Here is a 24,626-nt window from a genome sequence, read left to right on the forward strand (position 1 = left end):
AAAGGACACATTTTTCACTGCCAACAAATGGAACTAAGAACGTAATGACCAAAAAGGGCAGCAATGTTTAGATTAAACTTTCAAAAGGAACACCAAAGGTATGATGATTTAAACATAAATAAATACTCCCTAATACTATTAAATGGTTTTGGGTGAAGAAACAAAGTTGACTGACATTAGAGAATGAAGCAGGGCTGACGCAGAACAGAAACAGTGACTCAGAGGAAAACATGAGGAGATTCTGCAGCCCCACTCCTACATAGCACTATAAAAAAGGATGGGTAGGAACATCTGTATTTAGCTCACCACAGCCATGCAAATGGATGGAGGCACCAGAGATTGCTGAGCAGCTCAATGCACCCAAAAGTCAATGTGAGGAACTACTGACACACTTACACAGAGCCTGGCAGCAAATGACAATCCATGTATTCAAATATGAAAGAAAATGTGAACTTGTGGGAGCTAATTATTGCAGTCTTTTTTGCAAGTTGCTCAGCCAAGCAACACATTGTCAGCACTGTACAAATCACACCAAGTTAGTATTTACTAGGGCTAATTTTGAGTGAGTAAGCCAAGGCAGCGAAACCTTTCCTGCAGTGCCTTACACTGCCAAAAAAAAATTCTGAATCAGAGGCTCTGTGGCCATAGATGATGACAAGAAAAAGGTCACACGTGTACACCTGCAAAAGAATTGGGTTCTGTGTGGAAAGCCTTTCCTTATGGTGCACCTCCTTGTTTTCTTCTTTTCTCTCTGTATCTCCATTGCTTTGAGCACTGGAAGCAATAAATTCCAAAATGAGCAATATAGCTGTTGGGCCTGAATCCATACAAGAACAATAGAAGAGCATTAAAAGTTGCATTTCACTGATCATTTTTATGATGTGCAGGGGACACAAAACAGCCTTTCTCCCTCTCACCCTACCAAATGTTTTCTCTGTATGTGGTAATTCATATAATAATTGTTAACAACTACTACCACCACTGATATTGAATTCTAGCACTTCTTTAAATAGTGGATTGAACTTCAGGTTCTTATACTGGATATGCTAAACCACAGAAATAGGAACAAAAAACCAAAAGATCAATCTGACTTGCCTTTACAAACTGAAGAACAATATAAAGAGCATTCTCCAACCAGCAGTTAATTCTGAACAGAATTTAGAGGTACTGCTAAAATATAATAAGATTAACCTTCAGCAGTCATTTTACAGTGTAAAGAATGAACACCTCATCCTTTCCCACAGCTCTTCACTTGCCAATGCCCCTGTGCACAGGTGGCCTCTGCTCCCTGATGTGACTGAGATGGGCAGCAGCCACAGGGACCATTCTGAGAGAACATCAAGGCTGGAGGCAAGGGACCCCTGCCAAAGGCAGTTCAGCAGGGCTGGCACAGCAAACACCCCTCTGGCCAGGAGATTTTCCATCCCATACCCAAACTGCCCTTGCACCTTGTGAGTGGGTGTCTCCCAGAGTGTTCCCATTGGGAGCAGGAGGGTGCTCTGCAGTAAATGTCCCCAAAACTTCCTGTGCCTTGGTTTGCATCAGTGCCCCAAGGGCACATGAACAGGGTCCCTCTCTGAGGAAACTGGACTGAAAGATGCCCTCCCACACAATATGGAATGCACTGCAAGAGGCTTCCTGCCACACATGTACTCCAAAGTCAACACACAGACCAGCCCCAAGCAGAGTGGATGTCAGATCCTCTGGGACAAGTGCTGGCCAGGATTAGATCCATTCCCCTCCATCTGCACAACCTGGCAAAGCAGATATGGCTTTGGCTTCTGCAGTCTTTACACTTCTTGTTCAGGAACAAGTAAGTTGTAAACATGTACAGAGAAGTTTGCACAGAGTGTATCATCATAATGTAAACAGATATTGATGCATCTCCAGTAAATCTCCCTCTGGCTCATGGGTGAGGCTAAGAAATTATAACTTCCTTTAGTAACACTGTTAGCATACGAGATAACACAGAGAGAAAAACTATTCTGGGGAAAAATCAGAAAATTATTATGCTACTAAATGGAAGAAAAAAAATCTCAGTACAAATACAGAGTCTAGGCAGTACAAAGTTTATGACATCATGGCTTAGCACCATTCAAATAGCTTCATCCTTCCTTTAAAATTAAATGACAGCTTCACACCAACACACCTGATATATTCTGATATACAGTACGAGACCTATGGATGTGTGCACTTACACAGGTGAACATTAAAAAAAATCCTGGCAAATGCAGAAGAATACAGCCAGGCTCACAAATCCACTGTGTCCATCCGCAAGGTGAAATGAAAAATGGCTCTTACACAAATCTCTGTAAACACTCACTGCCTCTTTCAGATAATCAAACACCCATTTCAGTCAGGGAAATTGGGAAGTGATAAATTGCCTCCGTGCTCTGTGCTGGTGTGTAACAGCGAAACCCCAGCAGGTGCCCCGGGGCTGGGATTTCCCGAGTCATTGAGCCTGTCCCCAGGTGATGTGTGCCATTAGCAGAGCCAGGGAGCGGTGCGGGGACGGTGCTCCTGGGACGATGCTCCCGGCAGGTTCCTGGGCTCGGAAGGAAGGAGCAGCAGCTCCCAGGGCTCAGCCTGAGCTCAGCCACCAGGGCTGACCGAGAGCGGGGCCCTCTCACCGCTCCCACCGAGACCCCACACGGCAGCAAGGGCAGAGCCCGCAAGGATGGACAGCTGTTAGACAAACTCTGAGCAAGGAGCTTAGAGCATCTTTACTACTTTAAAGTCGATTTCCAACAATGAGAAATTGTCTTTGGTTTTGGTACATGGAAGAGAGTCAGAAGAATACTGAAAGACGTTTCCTGCGTGATGTGAAAAACTGGATTTAAATCCCATCCATTAGAGTGCAAAACAAACCATTTAGCTAATTCCACTGTGAAATTTAAAATTCATGGTAAAGAAATATATTAAAGGCTTTTTCACAATCACAAGAAGATGAAATATAGTTGAAACATGCATGTAAAATGTGTACATTTTCCCTATAGAGATAATAAATACGCTAAATAGCTATTTTCTTCCTAATTATTTGCATAATGTGATAGGATAATGTATGCAACTAAACTCATAAATTAATCCTGAAGATTTTTGCATGTGAGCTATTTCTGAGTAGAGTTATATTGCATTCAACCATAAAATCAACACCAGGTTATTCTATAAAATACAGCACAGCATGATAAACACAAAATTATTTTTACTGCCTATTAATCCACATATATTAGAAATGTCAAGCTTAGTGGGGCACTGATGCTGTGGGTATGGTTTGAAGTGTAAGGATGATGGGGGCTGGAGAGCTAAAAGAGATTTTCTTGTACCACTGTTTCCTATCTTAGGGAAGATAAAATTCTCTCTGCTGTGACCTGTGCGTTTTGTTCCCGATGCATCAAACGCTTCCTTCATCTTTTATTTAACAGGCTGATGCCCACCTCAGGTGCCAGCAGAGCAGAGCCAGGCTGGGATGTGAGTGCAGTGTCCATAAAACAGGATCACGTCCTGATCAGCCACAGCTCATCCAACACGCCCTTCCCCACTGACACAGGCTGGGCCACCAACCCTCCCAGGGGCTCCTCTCCCTTCCAGGAGCCAGTCTTGCTTTCAGAGGGATTCTTCAGCCTATTACCATGTGACCCTCAGTATAATTACAAAAGGGGTAAGCAGTGCTCAAGCCCTCGCTACACAGCCCTGAGGATGCTCCAGAGACACAGGGAATGGACAGCCACAAGTGCAGCTCCTCCCAGCTCCACTGCTTTTTAAAGCAATTTCTGCAATGCATGAGCTGAGTGATAAAGTTAAATGTGCAAAGACACTTCAAGCTCCACCAGCAACTCTGATATTTATAGTCAGCCCTTAGTAAGCACAAATGACTCTGACTCCAACATTGACGCCACCTCTTTATCAGCTTAAATATTTGAGGATACTCAGACTAGAGAGTTTCTATTAACTTAATACAAACCTCAAACAAATGTGCCTAAATTATCACCACCTGCTCATTGACAAGAGCCTAATTCCTCCTCCCCCACGTGTGAGACTTCAGACCTTTTAATGTCTGAGCATTGACAATGTGACAGTTTTAAACTTACATCATAGAACAGTGACACAGTGAATGTGCCAATGTTCAACATGACTGCCAGGAAAACATAAACTGTTTGACATTTAATAAGCTTGTGTTTTCATAGAAATACAATGTGTTCTAGATGGTTTGTTTCCATGAAAACACATGGTTAGAAACGAAATGAAGAATAGTTTTCTTAGCACTAAGCACCAAAAATTAAATTTAAAAAATCATCTGACAAAAATGCACTTTAAAAAGTCAAGTAGCTTAGGATTCGCATTTATATTAAATAACCAATGAAGTGTTAAATAGAACAGCTCATGGAATTATTGTTACATCTTTTAAAATGAAGAACAAAGATATTTTTTTGAAATTCATTTTCAAGTACCAAGAGTGCTGCTCAAAGTAAAGAGAACTAACACAAAGAGAGGGCAGTTTGGGAGAACTCTATTACCCCAACTTTACAGGCAAATAGTCTGATAAGATCCTGGTTTCTTTCCTTATCAAAATTAATACTTCTATAATAGAGTGAAAAACAACTAAATATAGTATGCTGTACCACTGTGGGAATAAAGGAGAAGCTACAGCACTTGACAGTGAACAAAGTGGCTCTGAAGTGGCTCTTCTGGCTCTAAAGGCAAGGGCAGCTTTTCTACTGATTCCAAAAGATACAAAACTTTCCCATTTTTTAATCTCACTGCACCTGCCTTTGATCATGTCTTTGAAGGGAAAAGTTTTGTGAGGAAAATCAAGAGTGCAACAATTAAAGAAGTGAAGGTTTCTAGTAAAAAGAAAAGGTTGTTTTTATGAATATGATATGTTCAGAGCACAGTGTCAGATTTCAGTTGGTAGCTGCTGTTGCACAGAGAGATTCTGGACTGTCCTAGATTCTGGACCCTCTTTTGAAAGAGGCTGAGAACTCAGAGTCTGATTTTATAATCTGGGCATGCTTACCTTGGTGCATGGAAGTGGAGGTGTGATGTGTTACAATCTCACTGGAATCAAACAGAAATGTCAGAGATTTAATGGATCAAATATGAAAACTGCCATCATTCAGCTGCTGTGGTCTTTCCTGTCAGCACAGTTTGACCCCCTGCTTCAGCTGAAGCTTCTGTTTCTCCTCCTACCTCCTGAACAGACCTTCTGGTTCACAAAATGAGCCCTACCAAGTCTGATGTGCAGACAAGCAGCATGGAGGCTCCTATGCCCGTGCCATGAAGTCATTTGGAACATGCAAGCCAAATCTGACACAACAGAAAAAACTGCATTTACTGGACAGCCTATACCCACAACAGATATGCAGAGGTTTTTGTGCTTATGCAGAACATACAGGAAAAGATCCACCACACTGAAATGCTCAGCTTTGTGATCTCAGCATCTTGAGAAAAGGAAATAAGCAGTTAAATGTAAACCTTCCCAGTGTGGGCTTACCAGAGCACAGCACCACTTGCTAAGCTGGACCACAAATTCAACTGCTGATTTAATCTGGAGTGAGGAAAGCAGTTTATTCATACAGCAGGTGCTGGGTTCCCACCTGCAATGCTGCCATACAACCTCCCCTCCAATACCAGTGAAAAGCAGCAAATGAACCCACAATCAAGGAATTTCTTTTGTAAACTGGGTTGCCAGGTATTAGTTTCACAAAGAATGATGGTAACAACTTCCCAAATTACTTATTCTCGAGCTGAGGTTCTCTGTCTTTCCTTTAAAAGGTTCCCAGGGGAATGTTGACATTTTTTGGTGTCAACATTGCTGGCTTCTCAAAGACAAAATGTTCTGGAGAAAGTTACATTACTGCTTCTAAAGACAGGATTTCGTGCTAAAATGTACTCTCAAAACAGCTGACAGTGAGGTGGTGAAGTCCTGTTGACAGGACGTGGAAATTGAAGGTTGAAGTACCTGAACTGCCTCATTTCTAGGTCAGCTCTTAAGTCACACCACCACCATCCCACATGAAGGACAACTCACCCTGCTCTGAGTTAACAAGGGCTTTTCTTACCTCCCTTCTGAAAACTGCAGGAAAAAATGATACCTTCAGTGAAATGTTTTTTGAAGTACCTAAAGCTCTGTTTAACAGGAAAATTATTTTCAGACAGCCTTTAGTACCCTTATATCCTCAAAGCAGCATGTGAAATTGTCTTTTTGAATGACCTCTTTACTTCCACCTTTACCTCAAGGACCATAACTCTGGACTGAGCCACCAATACAGGCAGAGAAAAGGAAAAAAGGGTCAGAGTGAAAGAAGTGTGAAGACTTAAAACAGGAAACTTGCCTTATCTCTAGAAGTTGCCTTTACAGCCAGCAAGTATCACACCTCCATATCAGTTAGGTAACATAACAAAGATAATGAAACAGTTCTTCAGACAAACACTGGTGAGAAGGATGGTTATCAACTGCTGGCTTTATCTAAGAGGAAATCACTAAATGCCTTTGGTCATGTAGTGGCTTTCTGAAACCAGAGGTTTCCCTACCTCTGTTGCACAGAGATTAAATAAAGGCTTGTTTGAATTTCCAGAAAACTGCAAGAACACCACCACTCTTGTGAACTGACTTTTGAAGTTGGTGGTAAACACCTCAAAAAAAGAAAAAAAAAGAGAGAGGAAATTGCTTTGCTTCGAGGGTGTGCCTAGTCTGTTGTAGAGCAAGTGACAGTGCTGCACCTCACAACTGATAGTTTGGGCTCACTTTAAACAAACTTCTCATACACACAGAGGAAGCTAAGACAGATAACAAAAATATCTCACAAGTCTTAGTTTTTTCCCAGCCAGGACATCATCCTCTTGGTCAAGGCTTCCTATATATTTCACTTCTTATGTTTTTTACAATAACTCATTGAAGGTTCAGTTCTAGTTCACTTTGAGAGTCTAACCATTAATGGCAGTAAGGTTAAGAAAGGAAACTTCCCAAAGTCCCAGATGCAATCCTTTAAAACAGTAACTTCTATTTAGGTGAGATCCTTTCCTTTGATCAAGTGAGCTGTGAATCCAAACCCAGACAATAAAGTGATTTAAGGCAAGGTGACTGCAGTGGGGTTAAAGACCAAGTCAAGGTTCCACCACTGGGTGTTTTAAAAGCAAGAGGTAAAGTAGCAATGGATATTTACACTCAATTCAAAGGTATTCACACTGGAGAAGGTAATTTTGCTACTGACATAGCCTCTCTCTCTCCTCCCCTGCATAAAACATATTTAGAAAAAAGGTTATTTCAATCCTGTGATGCTCATTTCAATGTGCACTAATCAGCACATCAGTATATGTCAAAGCACACATATTTTAACTATTCTTTTATAGTGAATGTACAGTTAATTCAAAGTAAGTAATTTTGGCATTACAGAAAAATGGTGTCATTTTGTCTTATTGGGAATGCATCGTGTTTTTTCTCATGTTTTCACCTGAAACACAACTACTAAGACACAATAAAACATTTAACTATTCCTCTATTCCAAACTAACACCAGGCACCATTTTTCCTGAGTGTTTCAGTTTAATGAAGAATTTTGCAGAAGGAATTTGTGTGTGGGTAAGGTTTGGGTAAGCAGGACCATCTTCCCACCCCTTGTACAAATTACAAAAGCAGCTGACATTTAAGAACTCAATCTCACACCAAAGTATCTGCCACTATGGTTTGATCTATGTAAACCTCAAAGCTCACCTGTACTCCTACCTGTAACTCATATCTGGCAAGATTTCTGAAATGCTGCCTGCACAGTTCTCCTTCCTTGCTCCCCCACCATCCTCAGCAAAGCAGAATACACAAATATACATATTTAGCAATATAGCTCAAAACTATTCAAGTGTTCTGAAAAGAAAAGGAAAAAAGTTGAAACATTGAATTTTAAGTAGTCTGTATCCCAAATTCCCTCAGGATTCTATTTGATTTTGGGTTGATCCATTTCTGTGCCTTTTCAGCTGAGTTTTAGCTCTTTAGACCAACCCACATTGTCCTTTGAAACTTTTTGTCCTTGCTACTTCATCATGCTAGGAGACTTAAAGGGAGAAAAACCTGAGTAGCAAAACTATATTTAAATGAGAAGCTTTACAAGTATCATCATCATTTGGTCATAATATTAAGAACAAGCTCCTCATTAGGAGCTGAGGTGATTACCTGATCTGCCATAAGGAGCTGCCTTAGTTACTGTCTGCATCAGACTGTGCTCCCAGCTGGGTCAACATTTAAATAATTCTAGGTTGATGTGCTTAGAGAAAGGCTGCAAAACTTCCAATATTTTCACAGTCCTTATTAAGCTTAGCTATCAACATACATTAAAGAGCCCTTTTCAGGTTCAATAGTTGTGTCAGGATGGCAAGTGCTCAAGTCTAGCAATGCACTGTCAAATAAATGAGTCTATTAGGAATGATGGAATCAGTCCCTGGTTTCAAAATTCAGATAATAAAATGTGCTTTTTTTGGTTCAGATACCAACCTTGGAGAAGTCCCTATGACTGTGCTTGCTTTAGAATCATTAGAATTCAGCCTTACTACAAAAAAATGCAGCATTGTGTTATAAACAATCTCATGAACTGAAATGTAAGCAGAAAACTCCACAGATTCTTCTCAAAGCGTGAAAAAAGGTAGCAGCAATAAATCTGTAGGAAAAAAATATCCACTTGGACTTTTGATGTTTGAACAAATGGTATACAGATCATATTTCAATCTTCATTTTAATGCTAATTTAGTCCCAACACTTTGCTGTATTTGGTGGTAATCCATTCACCAAGATTCACCTTTCTATAAAGATTGAAATGACTTCAAGGAACTGTTCAAATCAAACCAAATGAGTCTTGCACAAGTCTTGTTTAGAAAGTACAATTATTTCTTAGGGAGCTATTGCAAAGGATGTAATCAAAGCTATTTCCCTATATGCACAGTTAGACTGGCTACACTTAGACTATTCAGAGCCAAAATATGCAACCATATATTAAAGAAGGAAGTCATCAGCAGTGACACTTCCTATTTGCTTTCACATTGTTTGCATTGAAAAATATACAGAATGCAAAAGTAGATTTGGAGAAGTCTCATCTGTCAGTTTTCTAGTGCCCAAGACACTCAAAATCTGAAAAAAAAAATTAACTTAATGACTTTGCAAAGAACAACTCATACTGCTCTCAGAGTTGGATTAAAGTCTTAGAATGGGAAGAATATCAGATATTTTTAAGCTGAGATTCAGCCCATAACGCAGTTCACTTCTATAACCAATAAACACACCAAAACTGTGGACAGCTGTTCTTATCAAGCTGGAAACATTAACTTCATGTAACAGCTGCAAGAATTCTAAAGACAGGAGATGTTAAAAACAACAAAAAGCAGGCAATGCTAAGAGGGCTGATGAAAGCACATTTCAGCCAAGAGGATTCACTGAGGCAGCTGCAATAGGATTCAGAGCAGTCCCACACTCCCCCTGTTAAAGTGCATTGCACCACAGGAGGTGTTCATGACTTCATTCACCATTTCCTACATCAGAGGAACAGCCTTAGGAATTAACAGACAGAAAAAAGAAGGGTACAAAACATGCAAGAGCAACTTCTATAAATCTATAAAGCAAGACTTAGGTATAAGAGAACACTACAGACATTCCCAATGTATTTACTGCCTGCATCCACAAACTGTTCAAATTTATTTTTGAGTCACGTCCACAATCTTTTAATGCCCATTAACCACACTAACAGAATTTAGACCTCTAATGTGAGAAACTCCTTAATGCTCTCCTAACACTTCATCATTCCTTGAAACATGGGCCTTCAAATATTTTTTAAACATTAAAGAGAATGTCTCTGCCCATCTTGTCTGCTTCCACAGGAGCAACCAGAAAAAGAAATGAAGTGTGAGCAGAACAGGAATATATTGATTTGCAATTTAGAAGTATCTGATTTGTAATCCAATAAATTTTCATACTGGATTATTAACATTTTGCAAATACTTATCAGTCTTCATTTGTTAAAATTACTTTTCAATTCATTTGCTGTTTTTCCCTTGCTCTGGTTTGCATACTATTTCATTATTAAAGGTACCAAAACCCCTATCTGAGGGTATTTACCAGAAAACTCAGAGTAAAGTAAGCCCATAAATAATGGTTACAGCCAAAACCCCCAAACAGACAGAAGCTGCTCCATATACTCAGAACAGAACCAGAGAAGAGACCTGATATTATCTTCAAGTGCAGCTAATAGACAGAGTTCCCCCTGGGACTTCCAGGACAGTACATTTAATTGCTTGTTCTATCAGCCTTAGAGAAAATGAAATGTTCCTTCCAAGTGTGCCAAAGGCTTGGGGCCCAGGCACATGCCAAGCTTTTGGGCAGCTAAGAGAAGATCTGAGGCAACAGGTTTGGCTCAGCTCTGACCTGTTATTCTGTGAGGACACAAAACATACATTAATAAAATTCTTTTGGAATTTTAGCTATCCCCAAGGCTGTTTCCACATGGGTAAAAGGGCTGGTCTCTCTCACAAATGTTGGAATTTTTACAGAGAAAATATTTCACTGGTGCAGAACTGCCAGGAAGAACCAGATCATGCACAGATTTCACCTACAGCCATGTCATGGACATCCCACACCACACCCATTGCTATCCTGCGTACTCTTTCTCCCAGAAAACAGCTAGAAATCCTTTCTAACTTTAAAAATATTCCCTCCTCTCCTCAGTTTTTGACTTCATACCTTCATCTTTGGTCCTGTATTCAATAATTTGGCCACCCAAAAAGAAGGCAACGTTCATTTTCTCTCAGGCAACAAACAAGTCACTGACACAGTGTTTTGTGTGGCAACCAAACCAAACCTTCCACAGGGATGGCCTCAAAGGGGAATTAAAGGCACAAACTTGAGCTGCTAATGGTGAGGCTTGCTTTGGCTCACAACAGGGAAGTTAAAAAAAAAAAGAAGAAAAAAAAACATAAAAAGGGAAAAAGAAAGAAGTGTAGCTGTAGTTCAGTAAAAGTTTTGAGCAAGAGAACAGCCCTAGATAGCTGTCTTCAGATTCTTCATCAGGGCAAACAGTGCTTCAAGGACAAGCAGGAAAGTAGCAGCTATTTGAGGCAACTTCATTATAAAATCATTTTTAATAAGCAATCTGAACAAAGAGAGGGAATGCTCTTGCCGAGAAGCCCCCAAGGGATCTTAAGGCTGCCCAGTAAAGTTATTAGGAGGTTACACACAGGGGACCAAACAGCTATTTTATTGGCCTCAGGGGACAGGGTTTAGTTTTCACCTGTTCTCTTTAGGCCTTGGTGCTAACAGCAGATCCTGTTAACCATCAGTTTTCTGAAGGCTCCTGTTTTGTGAGGGAAAAGTATCATTTACTTACTTTAGTCTGCACATGAAACATGTGAGGTGAAGTCAGCAGTACAATGCACAGTAGATTAGTAATTATAAATCAGATCAGAAAAAAAAATCACAATGGCTTTCCCTTTAATGCAATTAAACAAAGTAACTAGATTGTTGAGGAATCTTTAGCAGTGGCAGTAAATACAATATGGAAAGTAAAATCAGAGAAGAAGAGCAATCTGGGTCTTGGGTTCCATTAAGCTGCAAACATTAATATATGCTTGTAGAACTTTGGTGAAAAGCAGTTCTAGAAATGTTAGATATCTGAGAAGCTGAAGAGCTGTGTTCTGCCCCAAATCTGCCTCTGCATTTTTAACAAGCAGTGTGCTCTTAGCAACTGCTGAGAGTCCAAGAGAGGAAGGCCATGATGCAGGCAGGGATCTCTGCCCAGGACAGAGTTAAGTGCATCCCTTTGTCTCCATGGGCACAACATTCCCTGGTTTTGGCTCCTTGTGCTGCAGAAGCACTGCAGGCAAAGGCTCAGGGGCTGCTCAGGGCAATGCAGTGCTGCACACCCCTGAGCTCTGTCACCCAGCTCTGTCACACACAGCGGGCAGTGCTGCACACCCCTGAGCTCTGTCACCCAGCTCTGTCACACACAGCGGGCAGTGCTGCACACCCCTGAGCTCTGTCACCCAGCTCTGTCACACACAGCAGGCAGTGCTGCACACCCCTGAGCTCTGTCACCCAGCTCTGTCACACACAGCAGGCAGTGCTGCACACCCCTGAGCTCTGTCACACACAGCAGGCAGTGCTGCACACCCCTGAGCTCTGTCACACACAGCGGGCAGTGCTGCACACCCCTGAGCTCTGTCACACACAGTGGGCAGTGCTGCACACCCCTGAGCTCTGTCACACACAGCGGGCAGTGCTGCACACCCCTGAGCTCTGTCACACACAGCAGGCAGTGCTGCACACCCCTGAGCTCTGTCACACACAGTGGGCAGTCAAGCTGACCTCCCTCCCTATGGTACAGTCAAGCCTTCCCATCTCCAGTGTAAACCTGAAATGTGGATTTCCCCCCTTAGTCCAGAGTTCCTGTGTGTTGGCAAAGGACACTGAGGCAAGATACATCCTGAGACCAACACCTACAGCCAGATGAGTGTAGGAACAGCCCCAGTGAGGAAAGGGCTTGGGATCACAGATAGCAGAAGGGACAAGTTTACTTCTACTATCCTTTGCCTACAAAGTTGCCAGTTCTTCATGCAAATGGTTTTATTTAGGGCTAAAAATCAAAACCACACAGTTTTCACTTAATTTTCCAGCAGGAGCTCATGTCATTAAAAGCAGCATCTAGCTTTGGAAACATTTCTTATCTGCCACAAATTGACTGAGAGGATAATTTCAGTTTAAGTAAGGAACAGTTCACCCAACATTAAGGAATTCATACAGAGATGCCTACTGACATAATTGTTTATGAAAATTACTCTAATTTAAATATCTGGATAAATCACAAGAAGAAACATGCTCTTTCTCTCCAAATGGTGATAATTCAGTCTAAATGAATGGAGCAGTTGTCACTTCTGGCCTCAGCTCAGAAAAGCCATGCTCTACACTGGTGACAGTGAACTGTAGGTGCACTATCCCCAGAAAGCTGAAGCCAGTGAGCAGCCCCCAGTTCAAAGCAGCACCAGGTTAATCCAGGCCAGGAAAGAGCAGCCCTGCAGGTCCCACCTCTGCTCTGATGAGTGGGTGTCACTCAGAGCCAGGGGTTCTGGTGCTTTCCTGCTGTGAAACAACATTCCAAAGGAGCTCTGGACAGAAATCTGTCAGGAAGGCTGTAAAATTGATGCAGTTTTTACTGTCCTACCAATGCAAGGTAAGCAAATGACTGAATGTGTCTGGCCATCAGTGCAGATGTGGACTCCAGCTATGCAATCCAACTCCTTCAAAGCTCATAACTGTGGCTCCTCACTACCCAAAACAGTGAGAGGAAGAAGGTTCCATTACAGCCTGAATTGGTGCAACACTCACCTTCTGCATCTGCAGAAACCCCTTGCTTTGAGAGGCAAGGTCAAACTCATTTAGCAAAGTCAGTGCCCAAGATAAAACAGGGACCTGAAGAAAAATAATGTGATTGATTTGTGTGACAGCTCTGAGTCACAAGTGGTCTGGTAGAGGCCATGAAACTAATTACATGGAGTGTGGCAAGACTTAGATTTAAAATGCCAGAAACAAAATACTCCACACTTCAGGACATCCTAAAGCCCAGTGGGTCAGTGCTAAAAGCCAGGTCCTTTGCAGCCTTCTGTTTCCCACAATTTCACATTTTTATCATCACTGATACAATTATGCTTTTCTGAACTTGCAAAAAGGGTGAAGTTGTGCAAAGTTACAATTCACTTGCAGTACTTTTCTCTTCAGAACATGAGACATGGCAGGAAGAGGGCTGTTTTACAAATATTACTGCAAATCAAATGATCAGAAAAGAATCTAAATGTCAGTCATGTCTTTCTCGAGTCAAAAAGAACTGAAAGACCAGAAGTCCCACTTTGTATGGAAGATGAGACAGCACTTGTCCTCTACCATCTGACACACTACAGCTTATCTAAAGTGATGGTTAACCTGACAAATAGCTTTGTGAGCTCAAGAGAATTATTCTAGAAACAGACAGAAGGCATGTATTTTTTTCTTCAAAAGGCTGTTTAATCTTAAACTTGAACTGAGCAGAGAAGGGCATTTTAGGGTGGATAACATTTATCCCCTTAGTGCTCCTTGGAAGACTACTGCACTCCCTGTTTAAAAGTGTCAGATTTTGAAACAATTAAACTGTAATAAAGAGAAAATGTGGAGAAGCACCAATGAAGCAGAATACTTGGAGAAATGCATCAAAAAGGATAAAAATCTCTCAGGTCTTATTTAGATAGTTATATTATGAAAGTCCTGCATTTCTTCAGCACTACTATATTGCATGTGTACAAATATTAAGCTCTGGTTGGATTCAGACCTACCTGAGCACCTGCCATCAGCACAGGAGTTCAGTTTCAGCTGAGTGGACACCTTTGTCACAGACTAATGTCATGAAGGGGATAAAATGTACCCAGACCCTCAAACAATAAACCCTGGAAAAATTAAGTACTGGACACAGATCCCCACCAATTTCAAAACCTGCAAAACTCAATGAAGTCTGAAAAGGATTAATTGGATGTTTGAAATGCATCATGTATCAAACTTTCTGGCATTATGTTAAAAACATTTTTTTTCTCTACTAATTTCTTTCCTCTTTTCCACTCATTTTCTCCACTCCATTTCTTTCTCCCTAATTAAATCACAGGTCATTAGAAACAAGTGGTAGTTTACAGTCAGTCAACACCCTCATATGCCACACATGGTAAAACTGGAATAAGGCAATTTCATCCATATTTCTAAAAATCAGAGCAGGCAAGGTATATACACTACACAAAGTGTATGTACACTACACAAAGAATGTTTCTTGAAATTTCTTTGCAGAAATCTTAACTCTACATAACTTCATTTGGATAAATTATTTATTCTGATACAAAGTGATAGGCAAATTCTGGAGCATATCTTGGTGCACAAACTCTTTCTCTGTCATTTGTAGTTGTTAACAACTCAGACTTTGTAATGCTTCTATTTGGGTGTTTATATTATTTTTTCTAACTCGTTCCAAAACTGCAAATTTTATTAGCTTTTTCTATTCAATTAAAAACCCTAATTCTAAGCAACAAGGGGGAAAAAAGATTATTGTGCATGGTGCTGAAATGCCAAAGATGCACAATTTACATCCATTCCTACTTTAAGAGAATTTGTCATAACAGGAATGAATCCTAAAAGAACTTCAACCAAAACAGAATGAAACCTCATACATATTTGCTAGCAAACGTAGCTTACATTTTCATCATGCCAATTACAGCCTATTGCTCCTTCTATTTTAATCCCTTCTTAATGGGCAAGCTTATCTTCCCATTATTCAGGCAACTTTTCTGTTCATGCTTCAGCAATTGCATGACAACTGATTAACAAATCGGGGAACTACTCTTTGACAGCTCTCTCAGAAAAGCGCAGAGTTCTCAACATGAAAGACACTGGGACCCTAATTTCTGTTTGAACTAGATGAAAGGCCTTGGATGGTGAGCACTACTAATCATCTCTCACAGTTGAGAAACACATCTTTTTTTCATCACAGGCCTGAAACTGCTTCAGCTGAGATCCAGGGTGACAACACTGCACCAGTCTGGGGTGGCTGAGGAGCTGTTCCCTGCGCTCTCCAGCTCTGCGCTCACTGCTTCATCTTCCCTGCAAAATTCCCAAAGCTGGGGCCGTGGTTCTGTGGGTCAGCTCGTGGCACTGCTGTACAAAAGCCAGGGGGGGTTTGGCTGATTGCCAAACCAACACTCACCTGCACACAAGAGAGCCCAGCACTGAGCTGGCACAAACACCCAGCACCTCCAGAGAGGGGCGGCCCCACGCCAGGGCCGCCCCTGTGGGCAAGGCTGGGCACTGCCTGGCCTGCAGGCACATGGAGCACTCCAGTGTCCTGAGCTGCCAGTGCCAGTCAGCAGGAGCTCCAACATTCCCCAAAAATACCAGGGTGACATTCTGCCCTCAGCTGCCTGCCTGGAGCTCTCATTGAGTTCAACAAAACCATTGCTCAGCCAAAGAGGGTGTGGCCCTCAGGATGCTTTAAGCAGCAAGCCCACCGAGGCAAAGCAGGACCATCATGCTCTAAAAGTTTGAGATATTTAAAATTTATTTCAAAACTCACATGAATCAGCTTCTCATTTGAAATTCTCAAATCTGCTTTTTAACTCTACACAGAGAGATTTCATCATCTCAAGTCAGATTTTTCACTCCAGGAGTATTATAAAACCAGGAATGAAATACGAATGAAAGCCATGTAAGACACTTTGTGACATCCTAGAAGCTGTGGTGCAAATACTTCAAAATACATTAAATGCATATATATTTGTAAATTTTGAGCAGCCTAGCACCTGTTTTGTAAGAAGGCTTTCATAGGAGTAATAGCCTCAGCTTTAGCCTACTCCTGTTTCATATCCTGGGCAAGTACAATTCTTGCACTACCAAATTGCCAAACCTCCACAGACAGTATCTGAAGAATCTCAACATACTCCTTCAGCTACAAATCCCAGCTTTTCCTCAGAACTGTGCTTCGAGCTCCCTGCAGGATAGATAAGAATTGATCCCCAGAAATGATGTCTTTGAAGAGGATTTGGAATAAATGTATATGTAAGTAAATGCACACATCCACAGCCATTTCCAAGGTCACCACTTACAGGGGCTGCTTGCTTATATGGTTGAGAGCAAAACAAGAACCTCCAGTTGTTCATCAAGTTCCTTAAGCACAGGCAGAGAATGAGTTATCTCACAGATTGGTGCATAGGGAGAGACAGAAGATGTACAATTAAATTATTTTGATTTGAATCATACTGCATATGTAACAGACATATAAAAATAACCATTCTCTTCTCCTGCATTTTCTGGATATGTTAATTATCAACCAGCTGTAAGGTAGATATAGTACAGTAAGGAATTCTGCCTTTCCTCACAACTTTCTTTTTCTGCCCTCTGACTTTACAGACATGTGAGTACCACATATACAGACACACATTGGACATCCAACAACACTTTGGGAGAGGACTGAAACCCCTAAGGCAGAAAAAACACCAGAATTTTTAAAATGGAGCTTTCTCAGACCAGACTAACACCAATTAGTCTGAGCACCACAGCATGGCCTAACAGAAATTCCATTTGTGAGAGAAGGGCCAATCAAAAGGTGTTACTTACATGTATGAGTCTTCTTTGTTACAGAAATACCTGTAGGGAAGAAACGACACCGGTGTTAGCAAAGCAACCGCTGAGTAAATGCTTTTGACATATAATTCATCATTAATCTATTTTATCAGCCACACAGCAGCCACTCTAAAGGAGGAATGAAAATTGCCATGATTTGTACGTTCAAGGTGGAAGGATCTCCCCTCTGTGTGAAGATTTTAGTGGTACATTCTCTCCTCACACCTCCCCAGTAAATGTTTCAACATGCATTGCTTCAGCTTGGTTGCTGCAATGCAAATCTCCCCACTGCTGGCTTCAAACTGGAGCTGACACAAAAAGAAGATACCAGTAATGCTATGGAAGCCCCCTTTATTTTCCATGGCCAGAAATGTTCCCCCACTCCCATTAAAGCACCCAGGGATCTGAGCAGCACAAGTCATTTGCTGTGCTGTTAAGTTCAAGCAGTTCCTTGAATGCAAGCTGTAGCTTATGCTCATGAAAACCAAACAAACAGCTCTCTCAATATGACTATTGCTTGTCAGGATTCCAAGCCAGATGCAAATATCTCCATGCCGTTAAAGATTGACTTTCTGAAGTAATAAAAATGTTTTCATGCTAGACAGGCATGTGGCAGCAATCACCAAGGATGGTCCAGTGCCAGTGAAATCTGAGAGGCATTTCAAAGAAAGCAACAGAGTGAACAGAATGAGGCAAAATTTGTAATACCAAATAAAGATAAAATTAACTCTGTTAAATGTCATTGGAATTCATGCTTGAATACAAACAATATTGTCTCCACTTTAGTAGATAACTGGTGACATACTCAGACCCATCAGTATTTAAGCTTCACTCTCCTTGGGGGTAATTTTATGAGATGATGAGAAGGAGGTTACTGGAAGCAGTAGAAGTATTTGAAACATTTAATTTGTGATCGAGGCCTGCAATGAAATTTTGGAATTGGGATTGTCTGCCTTAATATTCATGAAAAAGAGAGGTCTGAATTTCCTCTGCTACCCTCCAACTCCTTCAACCATCTCTTCCAAAACAAATTACTATGGAAGGAAATAGACTTATTCAGGCTTCTTGGTTGTGGAGCATCTAAGAGAGGCAGCAAATCACAATAACTCAGAAAAATGAAGACACCTTATTTGCAAACACAGAGCTAACTTCCAAAGCAAACAGCTTTCAAATTATTAATGTTTTTGATAGATACATAAAACCCCAGTGCCAATCCCAAATATTGAGCTATCAAGTTTGACATAACTGTCATGAGGACTTTTTTTAAAATCACACTTATGTTGCTGTTGGCATTTTGGTTTTTAACTACCAAGCTCTACAAGTGTGAGCACTGGGACCTTTGCTTTCCCTGAAAAGTTAAGAGGCTTCAGGTTTTGGGAAGCGAAGTTCTCAGTAGTTCCTTTGGGCAGTTTTGCAAATGTGCAAAACTGGTAAGCAATTTACAGAAGTCAGAATAGTAGAACTTGACTATATATGTGTGTTAACTCAAATTGAAAGGCCCTGGCCAAACCTGCACATGCCTCACAAAGGAATCGTATTTGTTACAGCCACAAACTGTAGAGCCAAGGTAAGCAACAAAACCAAACCAAAACAAAACCCCAAGCATAACAAAATAAATTCCTTTAGATACAACTATCTACTACAGGAGGCAAATTCATCCTTTAAATTGATAATTTGTAAGAGCAAAACTTCCTGGGTTTTCATTGCAATCCCAGCACTATTGGCTGGCTCAGGGTAGGGGACAGGACAGGACAGGACAGGGGTGTGCCAAGGAGGGGAGCCCTGTTACAGGAACAGCAGCTTAGGGCAAGAACTGGGCCTGAGGGAGAAGGAGCAGAGAGGTCTGAGGCACCTTCATCAAAATGCATTCATGGGATTCATGCAGTGCTTGGGATGAGTGCAAACCCCTCTCTCCAGGCTTTTCCAGGGGTCTGGCTCACCCTGTGAACTGGAGATTACTGCTGCTCTTGGCCCATTGGTTCTTCCACCAAAAAGAGCATTTTTGCTGCTGTTTGCCTTCTTGAGTGACCCCTGAGCATCAGCATCCTCATCTTCACAAACTGTCCTAACATCCCTTGGCAGACCCTCCTGCCTTGCCCTTGCCTATCTGTCTGATTCCTTGATTTTAAGGCTGTTTTATGCAATGGAAATGCATAAAGAGGAAAAGGTCTTAAATCTGAATACCATTTGCAAGACTTCCTCTCCCAACACTAGTGCTAATAAATGGATACAGCAGTGCTCTTTCAGCATTATGGGAGCCATATGTGTACGTTTCTCAGAAAATAATGCTTTCTGTAAAATCACTGAACAGAAAGTGCTTATGCTGTCACTTCTGATTACTCACAGCCTCTTCACAATGGGATTTGCCACAGCACAAAACAGACTGAGCTGTATTCGCTGACTGAGGACCCACTTTCCCTGATACATGAAACACTGCACTGATGGAAATATTACTGCTCAGATTTTTCTACCTTTTTTTTTTTTTTTAATGTGAGATGCGTCGTGGGTTTTTCCAAATCAGATGTTTCCATAATAATTACTGATTATCATCTGGTAAAACCTTTTAGCTGGTTTATGCAGATATTTTTAGATAACCTTTTAAAGCAACAGCTTAGAGGTAGATATTTTTGCATCTCCTTCATCATTCCACTGGTGGTTGCATTGAAAACAAAGTATTTTACTTTGAGCTGTATGTATATAAATATAAATATATATAAACGCTGCCAATGAGTTCAACAGGATTACCTTTAAATTAATCACTAATCTTCACTGATGCAAAATAAATTATGAAGTTTTAAGTAGCTTTCCTTTTCACACAGGTAAGTCTAAGCTATAGAAAAACTGAGCAAAAAGGTACCAGCATACCCAAAAAAGTTGCTTAAATTATATATAAAATCTTATTTATAATGTATCTTATATTTTAGTATATTATATGTATATGAATATTATACATTATGCATATTATACTATGTATCTTATAAGATACATTATAACTAGTGATTTAAATATAAACATTGAAGCTGCAACACTGAGCAAAAAGGTACCAGCATATCCCAAAAGTTAATTAAATTGTATGTAAGATCTTAGTTATAATGCATTTTAGATTTTAGTATATTATATTAATTGCAGATTGTATTATATTATATGCATATTATACTATGTATCTTGTATTGTAAGATACATTGTAACTAGTGATTTAAATATAAACATTGAAGCTGCAACACTGAGCAAAAAGGTACCAGCATATCCCAAAAGTTAATTAAATTGTATGTAAGATCTTAGTTATAATGCATCTTAGATTTTAGTATATTATATTAATTGCAGATTGTATTATATTATATGCATATTATACTATGTATCTTGTAAGATACATTGTAACTAGTGATTTAAATATAAACATGGAAGATGCAACACTGTGATCAGGTTTAGTTGCACTGCAGGAAGCCCATGACTGCTATTCAGGTAGGCAATAATAACCTAGAAATGAGTGTTTGTGGAAATAAAAATCAGTCAGAAAACCATTTAATGTGAAAAGGGGGAGTTAGAGGACTCTGGCTCTCTCTGGGCCAGTGCTACATCCCACCTGCATCTACATGTGAATGCCTCTCCTGTGCAGCCAATGCATCAGCTCCCAAAATCAACAGGGTCTCTTGAGAAACCAATTCTGCAAGTCCAGCACACACCAGGAATTTTCTTCACAAGATCAAGCACAATTACCAAGGATTGCTCATGTTGGTAAATATTTCTAAGGCAGGACCATCACTTTATGTAGTAGAGTAGAGTATGGTGTTTGAGTAGACCCCACAGAATAAAACTAAACCCAACACACCACTGAAAGACAGACTTATTTTTAATAAGCAGAGCACAAAGAAGTTACTGATTCTTTAAAAAATGTCAGTTAGTAAAAAAAATCCCATTTTTAAATGGGTTTTATTTCAAAATGTGATAGGTTGGAGAAGTGAGTGACTGCTTGCCAGTATTAGCACTCTCCTACACTGCCAGCATTCCATAATCTCTGAACAACAAATATAAAAAAAAATAAAGAGGTGAAGAAACAACACTGTAACTTCAGTGTTGCTAATACAGAAAGACTTCCTGACTTAACCAACTAGACTTCAAAGTAAAGCAAAGGAAATGTCATGAAAATATCACAATCTATCAGTGCCATGGTTATCAGTGAGTGAAAGTTTCAGTATTACAGTTATCACAGAGTGCATCACTTCCGCAGTGCAATTTGACATTCCTCATCAACACCAAATCTGAAACAAATTAACTTCTGACGCTTTTCATCGTGGCTATGCAATGCTCTTTACAACAACAATTGATTTTTTTTTAAATGAAAAGAACTTCAGCACCATTGCCTTTCCCCTCCCACTAACAGTATGTAATTTGCCATGATGGGTGGTATTTACAAAAATAGCTTGCTGGATGCAATGAACTTTGAAAAGAGTATCTACCAACAGAGACAGGATATTCTTTTGCAGGCAGTTAGCCTGACTGACCTTCACTAGCCAACTTCAAATAGAGATAACAATGTCTTAAAGTATAAAAAGAGACTCAGATATTTTATACATCATAAGCTATTTCTCACAGTTGCCCATCCAAATAAAGCAGCACAATGAAACACTGCTTACTCTGTGAACCCAGATCCCTGCTGCTGTTGTACAGTTGTCAGCTCCCCGCATTTCAAGGGGAAATCACACTTTGATGTACAGAAAGATAAGTAAAAAGGTCTTTGTCTGGCAGAATACATTACTCTGCAAAATATCAAAGAAGAATATTCTTGAGTACAATTTTCTTAAACCTCCAAGAAAACTGTCCCTCAGAAGTGTGGATGGATAAACACAGGCATCACCAGCAGAGCTCCCAGCTCCTCTCCAGGAGTTGTGTTAAGCAGCACCGAGTTTGCTCTGGCTGCTCTCTGTGTCCCAGGCAGGTGATGAACACTGCTCTGATGACATTCTGCAGATGCTCTGGGCAGGAGATGCTTTGCACACGTGGGTGTGTGCATCAATACAGGTTTGGGATTTTTTAACTTTCTCCTACCCTCCCCTCAGGCCAGCATTATACCCCTAGCATATTTTGGAACTTAGGCATTTTAGGATGGATTGGAAATCCCAGGGGGAAAAAACCCCAAACCTTAAAATTTTAAACTGTAAGCCTCCTGCCTGACATATTGTGTACAATCAGAAAGAAAACATATTACAAGCTTGGATCCCACTGTGTTTCATCCTGTCACTCCAGTTCCTCTTTACTGTCACCACACCAAGCTGGCAATTATGGCAGAAGATTATGTGCAACACTGGGACACTTGCAGAGAACCTAGCAAGGCAGAATAACAGATTTAGGTGTATTCAGAAAGGAGTTTATTCTCTCACAAACTTTAACAGTGGTTTCTATTTAAGTCTATGGAGCTCTGGCTTGAAGGAATTTTGTGATCCTTGGGGTTATTGTTTACACTGACCAAGGTGAAATAACACATATTCAAATACTGCAAACACAACTTAAATGAATTGACATCTGAAATAAAATCATGTAGCAAAACAGTATCCTTGTCTAGGACAGAGGAGCTGTTAATGATGATCAGCACACACTACTGAAAGTACTCCAAGTAATTTCACTATTTTGTTTCAAAACTAGACCCTACTGCTCACAGTTCACTCAAGAAAAAATTAAAATTAGATTCTAGGCTAGCATGGATCAAGGACAAGAGCCACTAGGCATGTATGGACAAGAAAGCTTTCCAAAATTATGACACCACCCCTCCAAAGTAAAACCTAAATGTCTCTTTTTAAAAAAATCCCTCAACTTAAAATTTGATGACATAAGTTTTTAAACATTCCAGATTTTCCCAGACTTTTTCACATCTTTTATTGAAAAGGAAAAAGAGCTTACCATGTGAAACAAGGTTCTAGGATTTTTCACCAAGTCTAGATCAATCACATTCTCAAGTCTATAGGTATATAACAAGGTCAGAGGAATCAATGTTGACCTAAGTGCTTCTGTACTGAAAAAAACCCATGTTTTTTTCTATCTAGGATAGAATAGATAGATTCTATCTATCTGTGCTCCTATCCTAAGATTCATAGCTCTTCCTTGTACCTAAGTTCTAGCAACAAATTATTCACAGCTATATTTTTAAGGGTTGCTTTAGTATTACTCTTGAATCATGTGGTTATATCTGAATTAGCTACAGAAAAAAATAAAAAATTGTGTTCTGGAAAATTTACTCAAATACAGATACAAAGTATTTGAAAGAAACAGATTAAAAACCCCAAGGATGTTTTTAAAATGTTTTGACATTATTTTAGTGAGGTAGATGACTTTTTTAGCCCTTGGAATTCAGACTGGCATCCTACTTCTGAGAGTGACTTCCTGCATCATCCAGGCATTTTATGATTTCATTTTTCAGCAGCTGACAGCCTCCCCTACCTTTAAAGTGAGAGTAGTACCTGTGAAAATGTGAATACATATGGCTTCTTTCAAAGTTAGAGTATTCATAAGAGAGCAGTCACCACTGTCCTGAGCTGTCACTGTGCAACTGGCAGCTACAAGAATTCCCTGCTCTTCCTAGACTTTTCCCAAATAAAGAATTCTTAACAGACTCCAAACTGATTTTCTGATACAAAACTGCTCCCAATATGAACTTTAAACATTTCTTCCTTCTTGCACAACCTCACTGAGAGTCCCTCTGAGTGTTAATATATTTTTGTCCTCACAAATAAAGAGTGTCTTACATTAGGAAAAAATAACAAAGAATCTGCATTATCAGCCATAATGTTCTTACATGACAAATGCCACCAGAGAGCAGATGACATATCCATCCCACATTTACACTGTATTCCACACACTAGAAATCAGAGATAGTTCAGAACTGTATGTAGGACTGTCCAGCAGGAGCCTTTAGAGGAAGACCACGGATCAGCTTTGTTTTAATGTCTCCTTGTTGCACAACTGAGTGAGTGAATCACAAGGATTTCACACCAGCCTTGCAGAGCAGCACAGTTCCATGGCCAGAGTCCAGGCCAATGTACAAAGCTGCACAAACCCAAACAAGCCCCTCCAGTCCTTGGGATGGACAAACAGGGTGTGAGCAAGCCCAGCATTTCCTAAAAGCAGTCCCAGACTTTCTGAGTGCTGTATCTTTGCTCAAGCCCATTTCCCAGAGTTTATCAGCGACAGAAGAGCCTTGGCAGGAGCATGGCAGACACCCCTGTGGGCACTGCACTTGTTCCTTCCTGTGACATTCAAAGAACAGAGTCCCCTTCAGCTGAGGCTCTGTCCTATCAGCACATTAATAGGAACAATTTGTTTAACTCACATTCCAGATAAGGGCAAGAAGCTCTGCAACGTGTGCAGTGTCCTGAGGGGAATCAATCATGGAATCATTTAGGCTGGAAAAGACCTCCAAGATGACTGAGTCCATGGCCTACCAGTGCCAGTTTTATCCCTGAGCCATGGCCCCACAGCCAATCCTC

General features: G+C 40.5%; 1 protein-coding gene across 1 annotated transcript in view; it reads right to left on the bottom strand.

Annotated features, from left to right (window-relative positions):
• Positions 1 to 24,626, bottom strand: part of RORA (RAR related orphan receptor A) — a 353,017-nt gene that overhangs the window by 90,598 nt on the left and 237,793 nt on the right. Inside the window, exon 2 of the mRNA XM_058811042.1 lies at positions 17,143 to 17,172. Coding sequence (XP_058667025.1) covers positions 17,143 to 17,172 — 30 coding nt within the window. The remainder of the gene's footprint in view (positions 1 to 17,142; positions 17,173 to 24,626) is intronic.

Source organism: Ammospiza caudacuta, chromosome 10 (genome assembly GCF_027887145.1).
Source record: "Ammospiza caudacuta isolate bAmmCau1 chromosome 10, bAmmCau1.pri, whole genome shotgun sequence".
NCBI classification, from domain to species: Eukaryota; Metazoa; Chordata; class Aves; order Passeriformes; family Passerellidae; genus Ammospiza; species Ammospiza caudacuta.